The 26,540-nt window shown below is 48.6% G+C and overlaps 1 protein-coding gene across 2 annotated transcripts in view; it reads right to left on the bottom strand.

The window, feature by feature from the left end:
- Positions 1–26,540, bottom strand: part of COL5A1 (collagen type V alpha 1 chain) — a 160,034-nt gene that overhangs the window by 82,185 nt on the left and 51,309 nt on the right. For both annotated transcript variants that reach the window (XM_075112369.1, XM_075112370.1), the window contains exons 5-7: positions 5,319–5,450; positions 3,445–3,591; positions 3,072–3,320 (exon numbers count right to left, since the gene is read on the bottom strand). In XM_075112369.1, the coding sequence (XP_074968470.1) occupies positions 3,072–3,320; positions 3,445–3,591; positions 5,319–5,450 (528 nt within the window). The remainder of the gene's footprint in view (positions 1–3,071; positions 3,321–3,444; positions 3,592–5,318; positions 5,451–26,540) is intronic.

Genomic DNA, 26,540 nt, shown 5'->3' with positions numbered 1-26,540 from the left:
GTTCAAATGCAGCTCACGCTATCACACGTCTTTTATCCTGGTTTGAAATCTTTTTATCTAGGTTTTCACTTTGAAACCTTAAAACTGGTTTATCTTACTATAAAGCTTTTTTTCAAATAGCATTTCTTGAAATGAATGTCAAAAACATCTGGTTTGACATTTTGATTAAGGTCCCCAAGTCAATTTACATGGAAAGATATGATATTTTGAATAACTGGGCAGAGGAAAGCTCTCCCCCGCTGAGATTTGCAGGTGCTTTGGGGAAAAAAAAACAAACCCGAAAAGCCTATAAAATAATCTCCTTAATAATGCTGTTAGCCAACCTGAATCAGAAAACAGTCCACAAAGAAAAGAGAAGATCCAAAAAGCAGCGTGCAAAATACTGTGACTCCTTTGCTGATAACTGCTTCATTTAAATCACCTTTTAGTCTTCCCTTTTGAAAAGCAATGCAGGCACGAAGCCCTGGTATACCCATCTGGACAAGTAAAGCAAACTGCCTGATGAATAGCAGGCAATGAACAAAATATATCTGTCCCCAGCTCCTCTTCTTCACCGGGGTATCGCTGCCTACTAAATCTCAGAAATGCTTCACCGGCATTTATCACAGGGTTATTAGCCATAATGAAACCCAAGCCCGGGAGAGTTCAGTGACTACACCTGCCTCCAAAACCTCTCGCAGAGGCTCTACAAAGTTTCACTTGTATAAAACTAACTCCCCTTTTCATTCCCATTGTAGGAATTGGTCTTCCCAAAACAGACAGGTGAACTCCAACAGTGACGGCCACGTCTCACTCTTGCAACAGGTCTGTGAAGGGATGCTAACAATTACCGTTCTGCACCAGACCAACGTTACCCTGTTCGGTCCCACGACCTACAATGAGCAGCGCCAGGGCTGGCAGCGCCGGCGGCTCGGGGGACGCCCAGTATCCCAGCCCACCTCTCCCCCGCATCCCTGTGCAACAGCACGGGGGCTCCGGCTGCCTTCTCCAGCTGCCGGCAGAAGCCTGGGACTACCCGAAATTACACTTACTCGTGACCATGAGCACTATTTTTTTTTCCTAAATTAGCCAAAAACTTGTAAGATTTAATTTTATTTTTTTTTAAGAGCAAATAAACTTCTCCAACCACTTTAGCAGTCTATTTCCCACTGAAACTTCTTTTCTAAGAACAGGTATTAGGCAGGCAATTATATGCACAAGCTCCTGATCCTCACTTCTATATTGCTCATAAAGCAGCTTGGCCTGCTGCTGGATTAAAGGATTCGGTTTCCCCAGGAGTTCATGGATGCAGGCAGGGCCCTTAGCTCCCACTCCGAGGTGTAAACCTCAAATCCATATCCTCTTGGGTGTTTGTCCCTCAGGATAACACTTTTTGGGAGCCTTCCCTATGTCACACGGCGTTAGCCTTCGCCTCAATGCACGGGAACCTCCTTCAGCCAGGCAAGTTGCGTCCTTTCCTCTGCTCATCGGCTCACTGGAGTGACCTCCCAGCCCAGGAGCAGTCCCCAGCCCTCCCCATCTAAACGCCGTCTCTGTTGGAGCTGCTGGAGGTGGACAGTTTGCTCTCTTTCCCCGCGAGGCGTTTCCTGAGAGCAGGCTGAGCTTTCACATAGGAAAGCTTCGCCATGCGTTCCCCTACCTGAACACTTCCCTTCTCTTCTATTTTCTTTTCCTAACAACCAAAGTGGCCCTTGAGCCTCTTATTTCCTCTTCCAATTTTTTTAAGGTCACATTATCCAATCTTTAATTCCCCTCTATTAGAAAGTTCAAGCCTGGCTGAAGATTTCTGGCTCTTTAGCAGGGAACAGAAGAGTTTCCCATCTGTGCGTTCCCTCAGGTGGCACTCACTTCCTCGATACGCTGGAGCCTTTTCTGTTTCTGTGTATCATTTTGGGCTGCTCAACCTCTTCCTCCGCTGCACTGTTTATCCCCAGTTGGCTGGAGTCGCTCCCTGCCACGCCACCAGCCCTGGGGGCAGCTGGCTGCCCTCCCGCCTCGCTCCAGCTGCACAGCCCTCTGCTTGGACGCTTTCCCCGACACCTTTTTATCCAAGCTTGCAGGTCCAACTCCAGATATGTTGGCCAACTTCTGCTGTCTCTTTTGCCACCTTCCAGCACCTCACAGAAAGCCCTGAGTTTTGACAGTCCCATAACTAATTCTTCTCCATTTGAGGAGGAACCACAAAACTCTGCCAAGTCCCATCCTTCCTCCCAGGAAAGGTTATCCCACTATTGACTCCTCTTGCTGATGCTCCTGGATAATAAAGAATTTGCCTCATCTAGCATCATTATTTCCCTGCCTCGTGAGCTATACAGCACTCAGCGGCACGACGGTTTATCTTGGTCTCATTAAGGATGAGACCAACGTTCATCTGTTTGAGCATCAACATAAAAGGCAAGAACTGGGCAAGTCTTAAGGATAGAAGAGTTTCAAGCGCAACACTTTTCAGTTGAAGCATATTGAAGTGTGGGTAACTAAAAATGTAATTGGTCCAACAGAAACAAGCTGTGGGATGGGGACCGATCTTTGAGCAGATCTGTGCACAAAACGGAGGGGCTCTTTCTGGGTGAATGCGGTAGTTTGAAATCAAGGGTTTGTCCCAGTGTTAAAATATTGGTTTTTTTTTTAAAAAAAAACAATCCTAAAAACATAACGATGCTGTTCAGTGTGAATGACAAAATGAAGAATACTGATGTTCTCCATCAAATCAATGCTTTAAGGATTTATATTACTAGCCCTGAAATAAAATGCTTTTACTTAAATTTTAACACCAACCTTCTTTTTTTCTTTTTGCCACACAAGCACTTCACACAGGGAAATGCAGATGTCGATATGAACAGATTTTTTCAGGGGAATAATCCTTAACCAAATTCTACGTATCTGTCTTCCACACCCTGAAATATCTGGAGTGAAAATATTTTACAAGAAACTTCCTCTTCCAACAGCTGCCCAAACCACTTACAGATTTACCATATGGATGATCACATCTCCTTTGCTCTCAGGGCTACGAAATACCAGAATTAACCCCAAAAAAAATTAAAGTGAAAGACAAAAGCGTTCATTAAAATTACATCGGTCTCATTGTAGGTGACGACGGTACTCGTGGGGAGTTCAGCTTCCACGGCGTTTTCAGTGAGTCCACCCTGGGGGTCTACTTCTTCGTTGTAGTTAACATCTTCATAGGGCAGAGGCGTGAAGTACTCTTCGTTAATGGTTTCATAGTTGTACTCATCCACGAGGGGGTCATCCACCACAGCATCCCCCTTCGTCTGCTTGCCCTGGTCCCCTCCCGCAGGGGACGGAGTGGAGGCAGGATAGTCCTATTGCAGAAATGAAACATCAGAATCAGAGAAACAAAAAGAAAGTTCTCCATCGTCCTCCACCTCCCCCTCTATAAAGGCACCATTTATCAAACGCATCTTTGCCAGGACCCTGTGTCGGTACCTGCTTGGTTTCAGGTCTCTCTCCAGCTGCCACTTCGGGAGTGCCAGGTTTGGTGGTGGGTGCTTCTGGCTTTATGGCTTCATCAACATCTTCATAGTAGGGATACTCGTAGTAGTAGGTGTCACCTTCTCCTTCCCCATCGGTGTACTGAACAGAGGAGAAACAGAAAATAAGCTGGCAGCACCCAAGCACGTTCCTGCCAGCTCTGTTGGACATCATTTCGTGTCAACGGGGCCATGCCATGATGCAGATCCATGCAGTGAAGTCTTTCCCTTCCTCTTGTTTGGGCTGCTTTGGCAATGGCTGTGCTTTGAGAAGGTTCCCAATCATCTCTCGGTCCTGTGGTACGCTCTCCCTTATCAGAGAGGAAGGACCTACCCTGCAGCAATTCAGCCACCCATGATAGCACAATTTAAAAAAAAAATAGGAAAAACCATTATGTTTTTTTAAACCTCAGTTTGTTGAGACCTCCCAGGTCAGACATCTGACACAGTCAGAGGGGAGAGGAGAGAACACTTGAATCACGCAGCCTCTCTGAGAAGCGGGGATGCTATCTGCACTCATCCGACTGCACTAACACCACCCGTGTGACTTCCCATCCACCCACAGCCCACAGGCAGAAGGGCTTTGAAAACAAGATATTTTCAGCGTTTTCCACAAGGCGTCAGTCATTCTTCAAAATGAAATGCAAACAAAACATTTGGTTACAGCCGGCCATGGCAAATTTCTTTGCCAGTCCATCGCTCTCACTGGCAGCAGACGCCGGCACGTGGAAGAGTTATTCTTACACGTAGCAACACAGCCCTAAGACAAGCCAGCCCTTGTTGAACTGCTGGCTCTGAAAGAAGAATTTTATTTTCCTACTACCACATATTTTGATCATACCAGAGTCTATTTTACTTTACTTATTTATTGTTTCTCCAGAAGTGCTGGCGGAGCCGTTACAGCGCTTCCCCAGGGCTGGGTGGCCGTGCCTCACCTGGGAGCATCGCTCTGCTCCCCAGAGCCCTGCTAGGCTCAGGTTTTTCATTCACTCCTAAAGCTAAGCCGGAGCAGGCTCATGGCATTACAGCTCCGTGGGGATTCGGCAGGAACCGACAGATCTGAGACCAGCTGAAAGCAAGAGAGCGTGTGGACCAGCAAATCAGACCGAGATGCTGAGAAGCAGCTGAGGACACCACTGCAAGTGAGCTGAGCCTGAGACATCTTAATAACATGTAAAATTCAGGCGATGCTCTTCTGGAAATCAGGAACACCCAGGCATTTCTAATCAAGCAGCACAAATAAAAAGGTATCCTGTTTCAGTCTGTCTTTTTTTTTTTTTTTAAAGAAAAGGTCTGAAGCTAACTCTTTGCAGAGAAAATACTGAGCGCAGCAGCTTATACGATGAGCTGGAGCACTTCTGCCAAAATGAAATTCAAATATCAAATACATGGGCAAAAAAAACGTTTCCCCCTCCTTTAACACCTGTTATTTCAAAGCATATTGAAAAATAATTGCTTAATCTTTTTACAAGTTCAACAGTGAAGTTTGAAATTTAGAAACAGACGCCTGTTTTGGACAGGATTCGACCTGCCAGGGAGGGTCAGTATTTCATGCTCGGCTCAGGTTGTCTCTTCTGGAAGTTCTTGAGCTCGAAGCAAATATTCATTTCAGTCTCTGGAAATGGGAGGAGTGCAGAACGGAAGGGAAACTCCTGAGGGCAAGAGCCAAGACCAGAACCTGCAAATCCTAATAACAAGCTCTGTCCTGGCCCTTACAGATGCGTCGCAGGGAAGCTGAAGGGGAGGAATAATTCAAGTGCGTTTGCAACGGCAATACGGAGCTGGGCGCTGCTACCCCAAAAGCATCTCCAGACCCTGCAAGAGACTTACGTATTCATCCTGGTTGGGGTCCTGGGACTGGGGGGAGTCGGGGATGGCGGTGTCGCAGTCGGGGCTGTAGTGTTCGCAGTAATCGTGGGCTGCTCGCGGGTCCGCCACGATCAGCAGCTGCTGGATGTCACCCTGCGGGGAAGGAAAGACAAGAGCGTCATGGGGGCGGACGGTGCACGTGGAGCCACCAGCCCAAGATTGCAGCCTAGGGAATAACCACCACCGAGAAATGAGAAGCAAAACACAAACACTTGGCAGGGTCACCTCCCTGACACGGGCATGTTGCCTGAGATAAACCCGGCTAAAACCCTCCGTGTCCAGGGCTGGGTCAAGCAGACGCATATCTCGAGCTGCTCCGCGAGGCGTGAAGCCGCTGTGCTTCGTGCCCCCGTCCCAAATGCACCTTCCCAAGAGATAACCGCATCTGCAGAGAGGTCACCCCCGTGCCTACAACACAACAGCGCTCACAGCCCTGGGCAAAGCAGGTACAGTAAAAATAAAACGAAAGGGCTCCACATGCCCCAGATCAGCAGTATCCTGTGGGCAATAACAAAACCTCCTTTCCTGCTCGGTCCTGTGCAGTTCTGCAGGGCTCTAGGGTTGCCTTGCCCAGTCCAAAAAGCTGTTTATTGGGCTCAAAATTGCTCTCCTCCTCCCACCTCATCAGTTGGTCTCATAAAAGGTATCACCCCCCTTTTCTGAAACATCTTGCCTCGCCTAGATTTTCCCCCTGTGCAGTGCGGTAGACATAGAAAGAGATTAGAAATGCATCCGATAATCAGAAAAAGAAGAGAGGGAGGGGGTTTGCAGTGGCTTATTGAAAACCAGGTGCAGAGCAAGCTCATCAGGCACCGAGGCTGCTTAGCAGACCACTTGCTAGATAGCGAACGAAGCACGATGCAGCCACAGCCCAAAAGTCAGAGCAGAAATTGCTCTGTAGTTTCCTAAAGAATCACTGCACTGCTTAACCAGAACGCCAAACCCCAGTTTATTCAGTAGACAGTTACATAAAACAATAATTTATTACTTGGATTATTAGAGCTGATACTTTCATTAGGGGGGGGAAAAAATCTTTTCTATTAATAATAGAACAACACGGCTAAAGCATCAGGGGAAAAAGAAGAAGCATTACAGCAAAACTGGGAGGATGACTCGGGCACGTAATAGGAACCAGAAGCTCCAGACAGAGCCTGGCCAGACCGGCGAACAGCCCCATGGAAAACCAAAGGGTATTTTTGAAATTATGGGCCAAAATCTGCCTCTGTGCACGCAAGCTGCTCGTGGCCCAGCCGCGGGTGCCGCTGGGTCCACGGGGAGCTCAGCCTCCCACGAACACACACCATCGACTTCACCAAAAAAACCCCAACACCTAAATCAAAGCTGTTTGCGTTTTTGGCAGAGATCCACCAGGAAAGAAGGTTGCAAGGACCACGTGGACCTGGCCGCATCCTGCCCAGCTCCGAGGGGCAGGGGCAGCTGACGGCTGCCTGGGGATTCCCCCCTCAATTTCCAGGTTATCGCATCCAGCTCTAGAGCGGCTCCCTGTAACGTCTGGGCACCTCTCAGATGCCATGCAGGTTACCCTAGAATTCAGCATTGGTTTAAGCTTATTAGTCATTGTTTCCTGGGAATAACCTTTACAAAATTAACAGAAACATCTGCAAAGTGGTTTTCAATTTTCTATTTTAAGAAAGAAAAATACTCTTTTCCTCCCTTTCCCCCCCCGTTTTTTTTTTTTTTTAAATGAATCTGTAGAGCAGTTCTGGCATTACTGTTCTGGCTTTCTCTTTTTCAGCGTAACCACCAAAAATGGGGATGGAGTATTAGGAACACAGAAAACGCCAGGTTTTTGTCCCGTAGAACGTTTCCCATTTCCAGCCAGCTCTGGCCACCACGTGGCAACGGGACCTGCATGGGGAACTCAGCCCTGGTGTGACCTAGAGGACATTGCCCAGCCCTGAGCAGAGACTTGAAGGAGCTGGGGGGTGTTATGGGGTTACTCACACCACATATTATCATCCCTGTCTTCAAAGGCAGTTCAGAGCAACAAAACAGGCTGCCCCTTTGGAGCTCCCTCCAGTGGAGGATGCCCAACCTGGCAAAGGCAATTTTTTTAAGTCGATGACATGAAGATCCTTCCAGCTGCTATTTCTGCACCCAGGACCTCAACCACCCCTGGCACTCATTGACACCTGAGTTAAGCCATTTATGCCCTTCTCTCACTTAGGTGGTTAAAGCTCCCCAGTTTCCACAGGGTCATGGGGAGTGTCCAGCATTGTTGGGGTAAGCTGAAATAAAACAGCCACAAAAGCAGACTCGGTACTTGTCTCTGAGAGGGAAGGAAGGAAGGCTGAAAGCTTTTTATTCTTGATAAGGCTGGATTTACACCTCAAGGAGAGCTGATAGTCTGCACCCTATAAGTGACCAGGACTATAACTGTGTTTCCTCAAGGAACAGATAAAGCAAAGCAAGACACGTTGGCTAAACACAGTGCAAAAGGTTAAGCAGAAGAGAATTTACTAAATCTGAGTTTGCTTTTAGTCTCAGCTGATGGCAGCTCCTGAGCTACACATGGAGAGAAATCCTGGCTCGATCTCACCCTGCTTCCCTGTAGCACAACAGGACCTGAGCATCCTCTGGGTCTGATGGCTCAAAGCACTGGCAGCGCCTTCGAGTACGTGGCAAGACATCACCTGCAAGTCCCAGGAGCCACAGGCTCAAATCCTGCGGCCACGGCAGAAACCCCAACCTCACTCAACACGCCAAAGGATGGTGTTGGCCTGGCGGTTGCTGCTGAGTAAGCAGGGAAGGATGAACAAGGGAAGCTTCCCACTAGTTCTGGGTCGAGAACCTGAGAAAATGAGTGTGTAGCTGAATAAGTTTGGTATGTGAAGTGTGCCAGGAAAAAGCATGAGCCGCAGACAGCTCCTTCAGAGCTCACCACGCTTCATGAGCATCATTCAACATGCCTACTGTTTTCCCATTTCCTTTTCAAACCCAATCAATCACCCTGTCCAGCAAAGTTCATCCTTTTCTTGTTCCAGTAACAGTGTGCAAGCATGCAAAACCAGAAGGGAAACCAACACACCCGATTTTGGAGGAATGAGAGCCCCAGGGAGCATCTGAGCTCAAGTACACTGACACGGGTTGAGCAGCTCAGTGGTGGGGGAAGAAGGAGAGCTCACAGGGTTGCTAGACCATTCATCTTTGTTTCATTAACAGCAAGTGCACGGCGCTGGTGGATACCCTGTGTTAACACTTGTAAAAAGCAGACAGGAGTAAAACCTTGTTAGCAAGATTCCCAGTCAACTGACCTCATCCCTCAGTGCAAAACAATAAAATGGGCTAATTTAGCCTGTAATAAAAAGCCCCACTATCCGAACTTCACAAAAGATGCACAAAGCTCTGCTGTCAAGAGCCCCATTTCTTTGATTTAAAAAGCCGACTTTAAATAGAGCAAGCCATGCTGGGAGGTTCGCAAGCCTTTTGTGTCCTCCTAAGTGTGTTGCCGCTAATAAATTTCACCGAGAGATAGCTGCCCCCGGCTCCGGCGCGGGCTGACAAAGGCGGCAGCCAGCTCCGCTCCCTTTCCGCACTCAAGTTCTATTTGTTTCACTGTTATGGTTACACAAAACACCCAAGCCTCTCTCCTTCCTATGTCAGCACCTGCTTTCTTCAGCAAGAGCAGCGATAACGAAGATACCATTATTTCCCTCCCCCCCATGCAACAGCTACGGATTTTCCATGAAGCCTTTGTAAGAGAGCGAACTTACAATTACACGAAGAGTGGTTTAAAGACTTCACCAGCCAAGTCATTTAGGTTTTTAAGACTTATTTTCAAGTAAAGAGGCATCTAAGTCAGGGAGCACATCACTAACACGCTGGTATTCCTTTGAAGGAGAGGACACCGGCGTGGTGTCCTCCAGCCCCAGCCACCCATGTGGACGGGGGTAGAGTCCTCTGTGGGCCTGTGAACAAGCTGGGCACCTCTGGGCACACAGGGCTCAGGAAAGTGCTCCAGTAACCGGGGTACTTCTTTGCATGCACAGGCAAGGCACAGTTGTGTTTTCCTGGTTTGACAAGAAATTTGAAGCAAAGAAAAAAAAAAGGTTCATTTTTACCTGAAAATAACCAATATTTCATCCATCAGAAGAGCTAGTTTTTAAAAAGGGGCATAAAACACATTTTGACCTTTACTCCTAGAGCTTCCCATGAAGAGGAAGAGGCAGAACAGCACATTTATGAAAATGATTGTGAATTGCGAGGTTTTATTTGCTCCAAACAGATTAAGCGCTAACTGTCAGGACCAGTAAGAATCTGCCTGACATTCATGGTAAAGCCATTTATGCCTGATGACTCATTTGCTTTATGGATTAAGTTCCATCAAGCCAGTTTAACTCAACTCCCCAGACAGCTCCCAGACAAGACTGGAAAAGCTCTTCTGGAGCATTTTTTAACACTTATTCTATATGTGTGCAAAAATGTCACATCACTTCCAATGGCATCAACTTCAGTAACTTGGAGAAATCGCTGTGGTTCAACAAAACAAACAGCTGGCGAGGATAATGGGAGTGACTTCATCTGGCACTGGCAGCAGCTCCGTAAGCGCTGGGATTCTTCGGGGCTCTCACTGCAACGCACCGATCATTAACGGGACTGTTGTTTCAGTGCATTACCCCAGAAGTCTTAGGGACTCAACATCCATAAGAATAAATACTTCTTGATGTGCTTTTTTCCCTAAATTCCTGCATTTATATTGGGTCACCACAGGCCCAGGATGTACAACTGTAACACGCACAAAAAAATAATCTTAAAAATTACTGGAAGCAGTTGGGATGTTGCTGAGTTTTATCATGACAAACTCACTGGTTCCATAAATGCAAATCCAGTCAGGTGGCTTAAGAGTGGCAGAGGTTCAACGAAGCTCTACGATGAAGTGAAAACTTCAAGATCCCAGCCACCAGCGAGTTTCCAAAAAACCTAATGCCTGTCTCGGAGACAGCCTGCCAGCCCTCAGATGTTCCACTTGATAAAACCTGCCACCAGCCCTTGCCCAGGACGGAGGATCCCAACTAAGGACACAGCGGCTGCTCTGCCCCCGGGCCCCGAGCAGCTCCTTGTCTGCACAGGTTGGAGCAAGGCTGGTATCGGAGAAGTGAGTGAGGAAGGGAAGCAAGGGGTGACCCAGAGCTCACCGTGCCCCCGGCTCTGCCAGTGTAGCGAGTCTCTAAGTCAGAGGTACAATAACCGCTCGGAGCATCGGCGCATCCTTTGGTGTACTGGCATCATCCCAGCGTCCCCTGTTTAAACACAGCTGCTCCAGAGGAGAAGCCAAACTGCAGCAATGGGGTCAGATAAAGCCTCAGCACCCTCACTCACTGGTGCCTCTGCCTCTGTCCTGAGCCCCTCTCGTTGGCCAGCCACGACAGGACTGAGCTCACCAGATGGAGCAACTGGTACCTAAAGGGCATCACAGAATGGTTTGGGTTGGAAGGGACCTTTAAAGGCCATCCAGTCCAGCCCCCTGCAGCGAGCAGGGACATCTTCAACCAGATCATGTTGCTCAGAGCCCCGTCCAGCCTGACCTTGGATGTCTCCAGGGATGGGGCATCTCCCACCTCTCTGGGCAACCTGGGCCAGGGTTTCACCACCCTCACAGTAAAATATTTTTTCCTTATAACCAGTCTAAATCTCCCCTCCTTTAGTTTAAAACCATCATCCCTTGTCCTGTCACAACAGGCCCTGCTAAAGAGGTTGCCCCCATCCTTCCTACAGTCCCCCTTCAAGTACTGGAAGGCCGCAATAAGGTCTCCCTGGAATCCTTTGGGCTTCCAAAAAATTTTGCACTACAAAATGGGAAGGCAATAGTTGAAGGTCTGACTTCAACTTCAAAACAAAAAAAAAAAAGAAAAAAGAAAAACAAAAGGTTGACACAGAGTCATGAGTCAGCTACAAATACTTGGTGGTTTGGATAAATCCAACCCGGATGTTTGCTTCCCCATCCTGCGCAGAGGGGCTGCAGGAATGGACGGGGCAGCTTTGCTGCGAGACCTCTGCTATTTCCCCTCTCAGGCTCCAGTTACCGCAAGAATGGTTCCCTCTGGCTTTTGGCACTCAGATAGGAGCCTCTTCTGAGCCCTCTTTAGAAACAACAGGTTTAATTAAGCAGAAAAGGGATAGAAGTTGCACTAGAACCAAATATGGCTTCAAGGAAAAATCTCTTTTAAGGGCTGATAATAGCCTTTCTCACTGCACCTCCACCTGGGAGAGGAGGTACCTAAGAAACCCTGCTCTCACGACACATCAGCCTAGTCCTGCATCCCCACCCCTAAGCTAAGCCATTAGTATTTCTGATATCAAACTTACCGAACACAAAGTACGGTAATTATTTGGACAACTCGCATGTCTCTTTCCCTGACCACAGCAACAAGAAGAAAACAAGCCCTTTGGCTCAAAGGTATTTAACCTCCCCGATAATTTTCAACCTTTATATTTTATAATCCCAGGGAGGAACCCATTTCCTATCGCGCAGGGGTCCTTTACCCCGCTGCTAGCCCTGACCACTGGCTTTGAAGGACCACGGTCCCCTCCTCTGTGCCTCTTCCCCTCCCCTGGACCCTGCCACCCTCCGCTCCGAGCTGTCCTCAACACCCACCCTCGCTGCGACGGACGCAAACCCGGTCAGGCAACGCCACGTCATGCTTCCTCCATCCGTAACTGCTGCATCCTCGGGTCAGCAGCTCCATGGCTGTTTCTAAGAAAGAGGCTTTTCCAGAGCAAGGGGCTGCATTTCCTCTGTGCTTGCAGAGACCACAGCACGCTGTAGGTCTGTCGGCGCAATATCACAACACAAATCATGAGCGGTTTAGCAAGGGCTCCTTACTGGAAGGGAAGGACAAGCGATTCTCTACGAGAACAAAAGCCAGATGGCTTTGCTAATTCTGGAAAGCTCTCCTGAAGAAGCTGTCACTCTGCCAATACCCAAATACCAGTCAAGGACTTGAGTCATTAGCAGAGCAGGAGACACTAATATGAGGTTCATTTCCAGGCGGCTACTTCCCGCCCCCAGCCCCGATAACCACGCAATGTAAATAACGCCCTGCCCTAATGTAAACACTCCCGGCAGCGGCCGCGGCCGCCGGCACAAAGCCGAGCCAGCACCGAAGCAAAGGCGAAGCCAGAGCTTATGCCAAAGTCCTTTTTTGTTTAAGTGACAACGCAGAGCTCTTTCCCAAAGACAACATACACCGCCTTCATCGGCAGTATGGATTATTTACACAACAGCGCTCTGCAGGCGACAGACGGACCCATCCACCATTCCAGTTTCCTATTCAAAAGGGGCGATTTTTTTTTTTGCCTTTCCAAATGACTGAGTTTGTCAAACCCATTAATCATTGCTAACTTCTTTCTGCTGTTTTCCCTGGAATCCTCACCAAATCCTGACAGCCCAGAGCCCTTTTGTTCTCTCCGGTCCCGTGTAACGTCCCTACAGTCACCCTTTCCTCAGCCCTCTGCTACCCCACACGTCCTGCCCCGAGAGCTTCTTGTGTAGGGACAGACAATGCCCTGACGAGAACAGAAAAGGGACAAGATGAAATAACCTGACCAAGCTCAAATGGATGTTTAATGATGGGGCAAGAGCCCACGCCAAGCTCCAGCCTCGCCACCCGGACCACATGGCCCCATCCTCCCTGCACCAGCTCCCCATCCCTTCGCTGCCAACACTGATTCATCCCCAGGCACTGCGCCTAATTGAAACCTCCATCCTTTCAGAAGAAACATCTAATCATCAGTTTAAAGATCCCAAAAAGCTCTGGGGCTGCTTTATGCTTTGAGGCAATTGTACTTCACCTTATCCAACCTTGACCCCGACTGACTCGAGGGGGCCGCAGAGCCCACATGAAGCATTACGTGCGCATCGCACAGTTTGTCACCCTGTGGCTCCCACCGTAAGCCATAAATGAGCATTGCTTCCTGTGAGCGACGTGTCTTTCCTAGCTAAAAGCCGATGCCTAGACCTTGGAGAACAGTTTTTGTTCGAAAATTTACCAAATGGGTGGAAAAACACAGATAAGGCAAATTAGCAACCTGTCATTTCATTAAGATCCAGGAACTTCGGGGACACAGGGCAGAGAGAAAAACAGTCCTTAAGAAAGAGGCAGCTTAGAAAACAGGTGGCACTGGCAGAAGCACAGAAAGCATCAAATCTACAAAGTATTTACTGCAAGGCTTATCGTAGCAATGCAGTTCTCCAGGGTTTTTGTTTCAGAGCTGGAAAAGGCACTGCGGTGCCAGCGCAGCATCCCTCGGGAGGTCCATCCCCACGCAGCCCTCCTCCAGCCGTGGCGCTGATGGGGCAGGACCTGCAGAGCCAGGCTGCAGGAGGAGCACAGCTGCTGGTAGCAAGGGAGCTTTTCTCCAGCAAACGGGCAAATTTAAGCCAGAAAAAAAAATCTGAAGGTAGATGTGGCCAACACAGCCGAAACCGGACTGTGGTTTAAACCTCTTGTCCTTACAACGCCAGCTGAGAGGCTCCCGCAGGAGCATCCCGGGTCAGGCAGTGCAGAGCGGGAGGCAGCGTCCATCCCACGCACATACCGGGGGACGCGGCCAGCTTTCCCTTGACTCATGTCTGGTGCTGCAAACCACCAGACATCGACTGCGTGCTCCATAGACTGCAGTGAAAAAGCAGACAAGTACTTTTAATAACTGTTGCAGCTAATTGCACACGGGAGCAGGACCCACCCAGATGAGAAATGACTTTTGGCTTCTGTTTATCCTCACGCCTTACAGCTCTGTGCAGGCAGCCTTACATCAGCCGCTGCTAACGTGGTGGCATCACCGTCACACACTGCAGTCCTTCCGAATGGAGTATTTGCAAGCTTTGGTTTTCCCTTCCACTTCAAGATCCCTGCTCTCCTGCTCCCCATGGTCCCTCTTAAAACTGCTGCCATGCACGGGGGCCAGCGCTCCGCTGTTGATTTGTCTGCATTCCTCCTCTTTTGAGCAAGCACAAACACCGTAACTCTCTCGATGGGATGGGAAGGTATGCCCAGGGCAAAGCAGCAGCCAAGCGGTAGGGACTGCAGGAAAGGAAAAGGCAGCCAAGAGGCCTTAAAAAATAAAGCAAATACAAAGACCTGCTAAAAACACCCAAAGAGACAGATATCCTTAAATCAACAATCTTCATGCTCAGATGCTCAGCTCCGCTGGCTATTTTTATATATTTATATCTGTTAAATAAACCACCATCTATTTGCTAGGATTTTTGGGTGTGAAACAATGTTCTGGACACGGAAAGCGGGATGCGACTGAAAGGCCTCCCCTCCTCTGCGGCCCCAGCCTGGAAGGACGGACGGACAGGGAGAGGGGCTGCGTAGACTGGCGTGACAAAAGGCTGCTTTATATTCGCTCCTTCTCTACAGCCCTGCCAAGCACTGTGGTAACATCGGCAAAAATAACACGAGAGGTTTCTGCGGTTATTTTGCAAAGAGGGGAAAAATAATAGCGCACAGTTCAGGTTTTTAAAGGCAAAAAAAAAGAGGAAGAAAGAAAAGAAACCCCTGACAGACCCACATCTCTCCACCCCAATAAACAGAGGACGTTACTCTCAAGTTTCATTTTCCTATTGTAAAGTCAGTCTTTATATTTGCAAAATGAGCATTTTTAAACTTTTTTTTTAAAAAAATTGTGCATTCTGGGCAGATGGTCTGACCCCCCCAGCAGATTAGAAACATATGTGAAGAACAAGGAATCTAAACCACACATTTTTATTAAGCTGCATGACTTCTAGTTCAAATTTCATCACACTGAAGTAAATATTTTCTCTCTAAAGTAGCAGCTGCATGTTAGGTTACCCGTAATAGATGTTTCATGTATGTACACACACGCACGCAGGTGCCTGTGCATGCGTGTCCCATGCTCGCTGATAAACTTTATAGATGCCAATGTGAGATCACGTGGCTGAAGCCGATTTTGCAATTTTTCTTTTAAAAACAGCTTTCCTTTGCACACACACACAATTTAAAAAAAAAACTAGAGCTGCAAGGGTTCGAAAGTTTCAGAAATACCAGATTTAAGGTTGCACACCCTAAGTCGATCACTCCGTACAGACCTATTAGCACACGCTCTAACTATCGCCCAGGAACACGATACTTTCCCGGCGTACATCCCCCTCACGCGGTGCGCAGGCGACAAGGATGCCTTCCTCCGCAGCCCCTTCGCACGCGTCTCTGAGCTCCACTTCGCAGCCGCGGTGCTTGCGTACGTGCTTTGCACATCCACGCCGTGTAACTAAGCATGTCTGGTTTTAAGTGTGACATCTATAGATGCAGCTGTTTAGCACTGCTAACCTAAGCGAGCTCCTCCACTGATAGAGGAGGAAAGCATCCAGATTTGGGTACTTTTGAAAGACTCTGACTTCCTAATGACTTAGTTTCCGCTTCTGGCATGGGCCATGCACCCTGCTAAAGCCTGACATATGCCTAGAGGCCTTCCTAAAGCCAGGGCTTAATCCTTATCCCCGGCCTCTTCCTGCAAAAGCTGGGACATGTCAAACGCAGCTATCGCCGGGTGTTTACAGAGCGCCTGGGCATCGCTGCCGGAGCAGAGCACGCGTTTCCCGCTGGAGCACTGACCGTATGTCACGTCTGCAGGGCTGGACCCTGACCTGGCCAGCACAGCCTCAGGAGCCCACGCCAGAGGCACTCATCTTACCATAAAGCAACCTGCAGCCAAGGGCAAGCTCCCTGTCCCACCGAGCCCTTTGGGGGTCACCAACGCTCTCCACCAGCTTTGAACCCCTCTGATGGGCTGACCCGGGCCAGCTTGAAGCCAGCATGTGCCATTTACCCCCTTCCTCACCAGTCACCCAAGCCAAGCCCCAGTGATCTTTCGGATTTCCATCACCTGCAGCAGATGCAAAGCCAAGCCACAAGACCTGCTCGTGGTACCCGCCAGTGCTCTGACTTCAGCCCCAGCACCGCAAGAAGCCCAAACCCTCAGCTGGTGAACACCAGCTCCAGGGGGCCCTTAGGGCTGGAGGATGAAGAACTGTGTCCATCTACAAGCAGCAGCCTGCTGTGGCTCTCCTGGCCAGCTGGGGACCATCCTCAGCCGACACTCTTCTCTTGAGAAACCATCTACAGCTGTCCTGCAGTAACACCTTCCCCAAGAACAGAAAATGGGACAGGAGCCGGAATCCCTTGGCTCGCTGGGACTGAGTCACCAAAGGCCCCAGAGGTTCTCGTAGCTGTGGGATGGAAACCTTGCAATGTGATCTATCTAGACCATGCTACTAACCAGGCTCAACTGGAAGAAATAACCCCTTTGCTGGCTCATTTTTGAGTTGCTGGCTGGGCAAAGGTGTTCCTTCTATTTCAGGGGAAGAGTGAAAAAAATAAAAAGGTAAAAAACCTGACTGCAGAGAACCCTTCCAAAGTGACTCAGTTTTCTTTGGCTGCTCCAAAACTCCCATGAACACGGTAAATGTTCTGACTCTCTTTTCCCCTCTTCAGTTTTGACTGAAAAATAGGAAACCCGATTCTGAGAAGTGCTGGAATGAGAGAAAAGCAGGTTTAGACTGTGCACGCAGGGCCAGCTTGGCAGAAGGACTTGGCACGCTTGGGTTATCTCCTAGGGAATGCGCGAGATGTCGAGGTCAGACCTGGTGTAGGTCCTTAGCAGACCTGATCTGTGCACGCTCCTTGTGTGGGATCTTAACTGTTGCCTCCATTCAGCTGGGCAGAACCAGTCCTTGCATTTTGGCCAGCACAAGGCACTAGAGCAGAACTGGGTCTCTCCCAGCAAGGATCCTACCTAGAGGAAATATTTGGAGTAGAGCTGGTGTATGCTCAGCGGGAGTGCTAGAAGGCAACACCTTCACCAAAGAAACAACCCAGCCTTCTGGCCACCTCTGCAATTACAACTGCTAGCAACTAAACATTCATCTCTTCTGTATACCAGAAACCACACTGAGAGTTATTTGATTTGAAGGTTTAAACTAACACATGAGGAAGCATTCTCCCCTAATGAATTCATTAGGACAGCAATGCATTTTTTTGGCTGGTTTCCCCTGACAGCAAGCCATGTGTGATCTTTTTGTGCAGCCACAGGTGTATCTGTCTATCTCAATAACTCTTGAATCCTATAGCTGATTTCAATCACTTTTGACAGAGGAAAAAGGCTCATGATAATTAAACTCCTATAAATGTCTCTGAGACAGACAGCTAGGTAAAAGAAAGGCATCATACAAGTTCCTTGTCTGAGGGGAGTTTTGCAGCGAGTTCCCATCTGATCAGATATCGGCACGCACAATGAGAACACATCCCTTTAATGTTCCTACCATAAGAGGAGTTTAAGCAACCACGAGGCCTAAATTAGAAGGAATCTAGACCTGACTAATCTCAAGGCATCTCTGACATTCCCAATTCCCACAGTAACTAGAAAAAGATGAGCTGAAGCACCACAAAATAAGCAGTTGTTCTTGCATTTCTGCCTATACATGGAAAACACCCACTTCTCCTCAATTTTCCAGACCCAAGAAGAACAGAGGCGAAAACCAAGCATCCTCCAGGTCTCAGCCTGCCAGCTCCCCTGGCAGCATCAGAGGAACATCACGGCACACGGCAGAGCCCGAGGGTTTGCTGCTGCTACCTGTCATCAGATGCCAGCCACACTCAGGCTGGCGCTGCCTCCTGGGCAACCTTGGATGAGCCTTTACTCAAACGAGCAGTTCATCCATCTGGACAACAGGCTTGTAATTGTTACTGGCTCTCCAGCAAACACCCTTGGATCAAACCCTTATGGAGAAAAAAAACTACTCTATGACCACACACCAGCTTGTCACTCTGTGATTTCTGCCTTCAAACTCTTCATTTGGTAACTTAAAATCAGCATTTATGTCATGCTCCGCACAAATTACAGCATTGAGCCCTAAAAATAGAGGCCCCACAATCACCATGTGCTGTTGTCACTGTCTTTACATCTAGCCCAAATAGCACCTTTACAGCTTGGTCACTATATGGCAGTTGGTTCCCCCCCCCCCCCCCCGGGTTACAAATGCTTAGCCAGGAATAAGTTAAATCTATAGGACAGCTTTGAAAGGAACTCTTTAAAAACTGCTCAAAAATTGTACTGCTGAGCTCACAGGTATTCTTTAATAGATTCAGCCACCATCTGTTTACAATTTTAATACCACCAGTGGAGAGTGACTTCATAGCAACAGACTAGTCAAGATACCAGAAGCTATCTGTCAGAAATCTACCCAGAATTTAAACATGGTTTTGGTTTTTTCTTTTAGCTTATTGTCTATTCCAAAGCATTCACAAAATAACGAGTGTGAATAACTCCACAGCAGAAGTTTTTCAAGCCGTTCCTTCTGATTGTTTTCCAATAGGAGCTGATTTGGCTCAGGTCTATTCACACGGTGTGGTTTTGTTCCCTAATTGAAGCATCAAGTCAGATTATGCTTCTGAACCCTTGCAAGCAGCAAATTAGACGATTAGAAAAAAAAATCTCTTAATATTTGCTCAAAAAGTTTGCTTCCACGGATATGCTGAAGCAGGGCAACTCAGGAGGCACCTGGCAATGGCCTTTTGCAACGGCAGCCTCCTCTCAGCAGTCAAGGAAAGAGTATTTTCATGCAAGGATGAAACAACAGGACAGTGTGACAAGGTGGTGCTCCCCCCGACAGCCACTGCAAGCGCCCGGTGCCACAGCGGGGCTCAGACCCCACCGACCAGCGATGCCGACCGCTGGGACACTCCGGGGAAGGTACCAGAACCAGGCAGAGCTGGGCTTCGCATCGGTGGTCGCAGTGAAAAAGCACGAAAGGTTTCCCCCTCCTCTGCACGCACACGCTGCCTGCTGCTGCTGCGGTGCCGAAGAGCGGGCAGCAGCCTGCACCCACACCAGCGCCCTCCGTCAGGGTGCTGACCGCCGGGGTGAGGGGACCAGCGCAGGTCGGCATTGCTGGGACAACAGCCCCGCGGGCAGCATCCCACAAAACTCACATGCGGGCCTGCTGGAAAGCCACGTTAACTTATAGCCTGCACTTTGTGGGAGGTATTTACATGAAGGGAGGATAGGGTCAGCCTAACCTTCCACTGTCCTGCACAGAAATGAAAAAACAAAAACAAAACCCCACCACGAAAGCCCAGCCCAGGCCTCTGAGAATAAGAGAAACGAATAGGAGAAAATGAATGGATGTCATTGTCTACCGTGATCTGCCAGCCCTTTAACTAGCAGTTAATAAAGCGGAGCGGGAGAGAAGAGAAAATGAAACAACGAGCAATATTGAAGTAACACCCTCATTTTGCATCCGGTGTATTCCAAATAACACTGCCTTTCTATAGCGTATGCTTGATATCCTGCGCTCCATAAACAGGCTTTAAAAAGTTTTCTCCATTTTCCTCATCGCATCCATTAGGGATCCCTGGAAGAGAACCAAGTCCCCATTTCCCCTTGTCCTCCACTGCTCTTTGAGCACCAGGTAGCCCAGGGCAGTCCAGCTCTCCCCCCCACCAGTGCCACCACTCTCCAGGTCCCAGTTGTCACCACCCAAAGGCCACCCCTGTCGCGGCAGGGCCCGAGCAGCCCCACAGGCTGGCTGGTGCCCCACCTGCAGTCTGAGGGTCAGCTCTGGGCAGTGCCCTTTTATCCAGGTTATGTTTCTGATACAAAATGAGGAAATCTGAGCGTTTTCCTTGGAGAGGCGATGCAGCCTGGAGGGGAGCGTGCAGTCTCTGAAAACTCCACGTAAATCCAACTTAGAGCCCCTAAGGCTGCCAAAGGCTGCCCAGCCTTCCCGTTTCTTCTTGTGACCGTGCAGACCTGACCACATACTCAAGTTCCTTATTTTCTTTACCATTTCATTTTGTGCTGCGTTTCCCCCAACTTCATCTCCTGATGTCACCACTTCACCAAGGGCTGATCACACTCTTCCAAGTTTCCTCTCTCCATCCAAATCAAATAATCTACTAATAACTGAGCTAAAGGGCTGGCTTTTTCCTATGGAAGTTATTTTTCAATGACATATGTGTGAACCATAAGGGATAGTTTAAAAACAGATTCCCCCTCATTACAAGCTGCGGCACAGCACATCGCGGCGTTGCTCTTTTGCTTCTTCCCCCTCCGCGCCGAACGATGCTGGTTCCTGGCTCCAGTTTCACATTGATTTATTTCCCTTTCATCTATGGAAAATTAGGAACGAGATCAGCTTCTGCTGGCTGCGCCGCCCACACAAAGCTGGATACGCCAGCGTATTGTAAGGGGGACTCTCTCACAGTGGAAAATATGTAGTAAAGTGAAGATCTTGGCTTAAGTTACACATTTGCAAACTCGCTGTTGGAGCTGCGCTGAGCCAAAGTGGAGGCAGTTGCTCAGTTTTTACTCAGCTCTGTGTAAACAGGGTCACGGTGCCTGCCTGAGAGGTGTTGGTCCCAATGACCCAGAAAGCTTTGGGCTTTGTTCCCACCCCTGGCTGCTATGGAGGTGGGGGATGCAAAAAGAAAGAGGGTCTAGGGAAAGTGGTGAACAGTCAAGAGAGGCTTGAAGAGCAGCCAATCTTGGTACAGAAAAGACGGAGGTGGCAGGAAAGAAATCCAACCCGAGGTCTCCGTCAAACCTCTAGCCATGACCGTTCACGATGGTCAAACACAGCAGACAGCATTTCACAGCTCCATCAGATAACTCACACCACTGCTACAAGGGCAGAAAGAACAACCAGGGCAGCCCCACACTGCTGCTCTGTGGATTTCCCATCCTCTCCCCTCCTCGCTCTCTAAACACTTCCCAAACTCCAGCATGAAACCCTAGGCAAGCCCTCAGACAGCTCCAAAGGCCATGGCTCATTTTGGAAAACCTCAGCCTCCCCCAGTCTGGGCTCACTTCCACTGCCAAAGGGTGGCTCTTTGCTTCTAGCAGCACATCAGGGCTTCCTGCTCCCATCCCACAACAGCTGGAGCTCTTCTAAGGACTAAGGTACCCAAAAGCTGCACACCCCTTGCTTCTACTCCTTTTTTTTTTTCTCCCCTCATAGCTGAATTAATCTGGAAGCTGAGCTGCCGTTTTCTCAGCCCCACAGATGGGCTTTTCCATCCCCTGACTGCCACAAGCCCAAGATCCACCCTGAGGTTTTATCCTCGGCCCTCCACACCGAGGTGGCTCAGGATCAAGGGTTTTGTATACACAGAGGCTTTTAATCAGGACTTGGAATGTTTTCTGCCCCAGGAGGTAAATACAGAATCCAGGTTTTATGGATTAAAGGGAATGGGGGAAAAATAGACCTGGCTGCCAAAGTTATCTCAGGATATAAGAAGGATTACATGCTTAGCTGTGGGGATATCTGCTGACACGCTCAGAATTTAATTTAACACCAAATTTTGGTTGGGAAAGAATTTTCCTGCATTTGGCTGGCGACAATCACCAAACCATGGAGCACTGAGCAGGACACATCTGCTGGGACCACCCGAGAAGGAAGCTTGTGTGCAGGTTCCTATTGCTGTTTCCCACCGTTGCTGCAAATTTGGCCAGAGCTGCTCAGGAAAGAGCTGAAAACGGATAGCTGAGCTAGTGTGCACGTGTTGGCACAGCACCTCTCGTCCACACACCTTCCTCCCTCTTTCCTCTGGGGAACCGGGCTGCCTCCTTTGCCCGTGTGCACGCACCGCTCACCTCCATGCTCCAGACTATTTCTGCAATTATATTTCAACACTGCTAGCTGTCTGTGAAAGATGATTTGGGTTTTTTCATTCCTGCCAGAGAACCTCTGTGCAGCATCTCCCATCCCAAATTCAGCATTCAAGAAGCCTTGCTTTTCAACACAAAACCCTGCGTAGCTCCCATAACCAAGCTAATTGGGCACTACCCAGGCTTTTCATCCCAAGAAAGGCAGCTGGGTTTCTACACCCTTTGCCCTGAAGAGCCGATGTGAAGCTCAGCCCAGAAATGCTGTTATCTGAACAAAACCCATGAAGGAACAGGAACGGATGCAGCATGACTGGCGCGGCCAGCAGCAGCTGAGCATCACAGCTCAGATTTAGGTAGTCTGAGCAGCAAGCTGGAAGAGTGTAAGTATAATCTGCAGATAAATTTACTTACGCAAAACATCAAAGCCTCAGAAAAACCTTGCTATTTTTACAGACATTCCAGAGCAGAGAACAGTGCACAAAAGTAATATTCACCACAAATTCTCTCATCTCCCCACACATTTCGCTTCAGTGGCCAAAGCACTGTTTGTTCAAGCAGACTTGACCTCCTGAACCACAGCCAGTATGTGGCTACGTGTGGAGAACAATGAGCCCACGGTTAGAGACTTTTTTCCGTGTTCTTGGAGGGAATAGAAAACACACATACACACAAATACATAAATCCAATCCAATATTCTGCACAACTCATTAGGAATACCCTCTTCCAGCTCCCATCCCCAGGGTGATGTATTTATTGTGAACATACACATTCGATCCTGCTCGGCTCTGTCAAAGCAAGTAGTACACCTGCACACTGGGGATATCTGGAGTGGGCTAGGATTTTCCTTTGGGCTTTGGCAAGCAGCCCAGACTGCCTCAAAAAAGAAAAAAAAAGAGGCCTCACCATGTGTAAGGAACATGTGTTTCATTTGTTCATAGCTAAATGACAAGGGAATGGGTTGAACACAAAGTCAACTAAGAGGCTTCTAGTTAGGATGGTCTTTTCTATGCTGGGTTTATTCTGCCCTGGCTGCAATGAGAGGCTGTGTGCGTGAAACCCTAGCTCAGAGAACGAAAGGCTTCAAAGCACTGTCCTGCAAAGGCAGGACAATAGCAATAAAGCCCTAAACGTCAAAGAAACATCAGCTTGAGAACTGCCAGGTCAACAAGGGCACAAGTCCACCTCCCTCCCTGACCAGCTTGTTGCAGAGCTCAATGCTCACCATCCTCTTCCTCGACACAGTGGCTCTCCCATGAGTTCGGCTCAGTCAAGTCTGTACTTCCTATAACAGTTTGCCGCAAGCACGCAAGTCAATCAAGAGTTTTGCTCATAGAAGGGGGTGTTTTCCTGTCCACAGGCTTCTGCTCTAGAAATTAATTTTTATACAAATATGACTAATTCATGTGTCAACTTCTGCACAGAACAAGGTTCCCACATTAGCAGGCAAGGGAAAACATGCACTGATTTGGGCCGGTGGCACACTATCGCTCTCTGCTCTCACTAATCACTTTTACATCTTGCATAGCGACGCTGCCAATAAAGTTCAACTGGAAACTTCTCCCCAATAGCATGAGTATTTGGCTTTTCCCCCATGCTCAAGCTGAAGAAAATCATCTTTCCCAAACACATCCATTTGCTGTCCTCTTCAGTGCGTAACACACTCCAGGTCCCTTTGCAGTGCCTTTTCTGCTCCTGAAGCCCTGTCCTGCTGCCTGCTCCCAGCAGACACCCATGTCCACACCACCACTGTAAACCTTGGCATGATGTCACCGGAGAGGAGCGGGTTTCCAGCATTACATCACCGTGTCTGGGCTCAGCAATCAGCCTTCTGCACCTCAGAGTTTCCATGGAAGGAACCAAGCCCCTTCCTCCTCCCTCCTGCTATCCAAGGGGGGAAGCAAACTGCAAACGAAGCCGTCAGCTGAAAGAGTAATGACACTGCACCTAACAGCATCCATCATGTATAACGAGCCTGCCTGGGTTGCTGCCTGCCAGCATTTAAATACAAAACTGCCAGGTGAATGTCAGGAGTAACCACACACAACTCTGCTCCCCAAAGCCCCTGATCCCTGTGGTGGATAGAAATTGTTTAGAAGGATGAGCTTTGCCTTCCAGGGACCACTCAGTTTTCCTAGTTAGCAGTTTCAACTGGTTACTCCACTCCGCAGGAGGTACCCCAGGCCAAAGAAAGTTGGGCAACAGCCTATCCTCTCCCTGTCATGGCCCAAGATGACAGCAGTGATGGAGAGCCCTGTGCAGTATCGCTTAGCATCCCTCCCATGGACAGTTCTCCCCACTTCCCACTCGGCATCTTTGCCCATCCCCTCCAAAATGGCAAAATCTCATCCAAACCAACTTGTAGGAGCCCCTAGTAAGGCAACCATCAGGCTCCAAAAACCTCCTATTTGAACCATAATAAACTTGTTTATTTCCCACATCAGCAGCCCCTGGAGTCATGGCACATGGCTGTTATCGTGACCACTGTCCAAGAGCCGACAGGGAAGCCCGTGGTTCCTCAGACCGGGGTAAGGTCCCCCATCCTTCACTGGCCACTCACAGAAGGCGCCGAGCCTGCATTTTTGTGAGTGCTACGTGCCCTATGTCCTCAGCACTCACCACGCTTTGCTAGCAAAATCGTGAGGAGGGACCCCTCAACAAGCCGTTGCTCGGGGTTGGGTGCAGACACCACCCTCCCACTGCCGCACTCAGGCTCGTGGCTGGCGAGCAAGGCTCCCTGCAAGCTGCGTCTCACCCCCAGGTTCCTCAGCGCTGTCTGACACCACCAGCACTTGAGATATCCAGCCTACACCCAAGAGAATTTTCTATTAAACAACACTAAGCTAAGCTGCACGCTTGCCCATAGACACTGCACAAATGGGATTGCACAGTGAAACATCGATTAAAAAGCCCTAAGGATGATACCAAAAGGACTAAATCCCCTTTCCAGACTAACCGTGCCCAACAGCTCCGAGGCCAGGAGAGGCAGCCAAGCACGCTGCGTTACACACTGCCAGGCTTCCTGGGATTCCGCTTTCTCCCCGTCTCCTTCCGTGCAGAGTCCTCCTTTTATCTCCTCTGCTGGACACAGGGAATATACAAATGCTGTGAATAACCACAGCTTCCCCTTGTCGCTACCCTCAGGTGAGATCAGTATGGCTTAAGGGCCACCGGTCTACTTTATTTCTCAATTACAGCACAAGCCGTATCTTACTGAGCACCAAGATCCAGAGCAGGGTTATGCACATTAACCAGGGGAGGTGTCCGAAATTGAAGTCCGGACTCCCAGCTGTCGGAACCCTCTTTGACAAAACATATCGCTGGAAGTTAGAAGTAGCCCCAAACCCAGTAAGAGCCATCCATTGCCTTGAAGGTAACACTCAACAGCGCCCGTCCAGAGATGAAACCCCTATGGATCCTCCTGTAAGACGGGCTTGACTCTGGACAAGCTGCAGGCAGCAATAAGACCATGCAGCTTCCTAGGCTGATGCTTAACTTGGCCATATCGAAGGATAAATAATGCACTGCGTAACTTAAACATCAATAAAAGCACTTCTATGTTCTGTTTGAACAAAAAAGCATGTCTGCCTGTGCATTGTGTGCTATCAGAGGCCTGAAGACAGCCCATACCAGCAAACTGCGGTAATAATCGACACATGCCAATGCACAGGGTTCTTTTTTACAGTTTATGAAGTGGAATTTGCCACTGTCCAAAAAACCTCCCAAAAATCAAAAAAGTTAGAAACGTTGAATATGTGTATTTTGTAATCATGACTAATAAGGCTACATCATTAGAGGCAACCCTGACCCAGTCACAAAGCTTGACTGCAGTCCAGATGGCTAAACTGCCAATTACCCAGCAAATCTAAATGAAAAACAAGAGTTTGAGCAAAGTGTATGCAAACAATCTAATGTTTCCACCCAAATCCTCGCTTTCCTTGCTGGCACCTGACAGACAGAGGTCAGATGAAACGGTGTCAGTTCAGGATTCACATGAAACCACCTGAAGCGCTGACTTAGCTTTTACAAGCTGTTTTGCTGCTCTAATTCTGGAACCGGTGATGCCCCTCCCTCGGCACGGACACACTGATAAAACCAGGTGACGTCCCTGAGCACACATGTAAGACAATGCTGTGTGCGAGACCTTGCCAACTGGAGCCAAATATCACGTTTGGGTTTTGATTAGACTGACTGCATTCCTTGGAGACTGGCACAAAAAAAAATCTCAACATTAATTGCAAACCCATCCAGAAGCATAATCGTCAATAATTGTAGACATTTTCTAGGCAGCATTGCTCTTCTGGAAGAGCCTAGTTCTGTGATTTAATCCATATGTCTCAAGTGCACCATTTTGCTAAAGAGGATCCCTTTGAAAAAACAAAAGCAGGAGAAATGACGAGAAAACCAGCAACTAAATGGAGAATTATTAGGAGACTGGGGAAAGCTACAGACATCTTCAATAAAGAACACTAATACTGGCTCAGAATGGCTTATTTTCCATCATCTCACACCATGGTATATGCTGGTGGTGTTAAA

Source organism: Phalacrocorax aristotelis, chromosome 17 (assembly GCF_949628215.1).
Source record: "Phalacrocorax aristotelis chromosome 17, bGulAri2.1, whole genome shotgun sequence".
Classification (NCBI taxonomy): domain Eukaryota; kingdom Metazoa; phylum Chordata; class Aves; order Suliformes; family Phalacrocoracidae; genus Phalacrocorax; species Phalacrocorax aristotelis.
The sequence above is the reverse complement of the archived record's forward strand: the minus strand, read 5'-3'. Positions and strand labels throughout refer to the sequence as shown.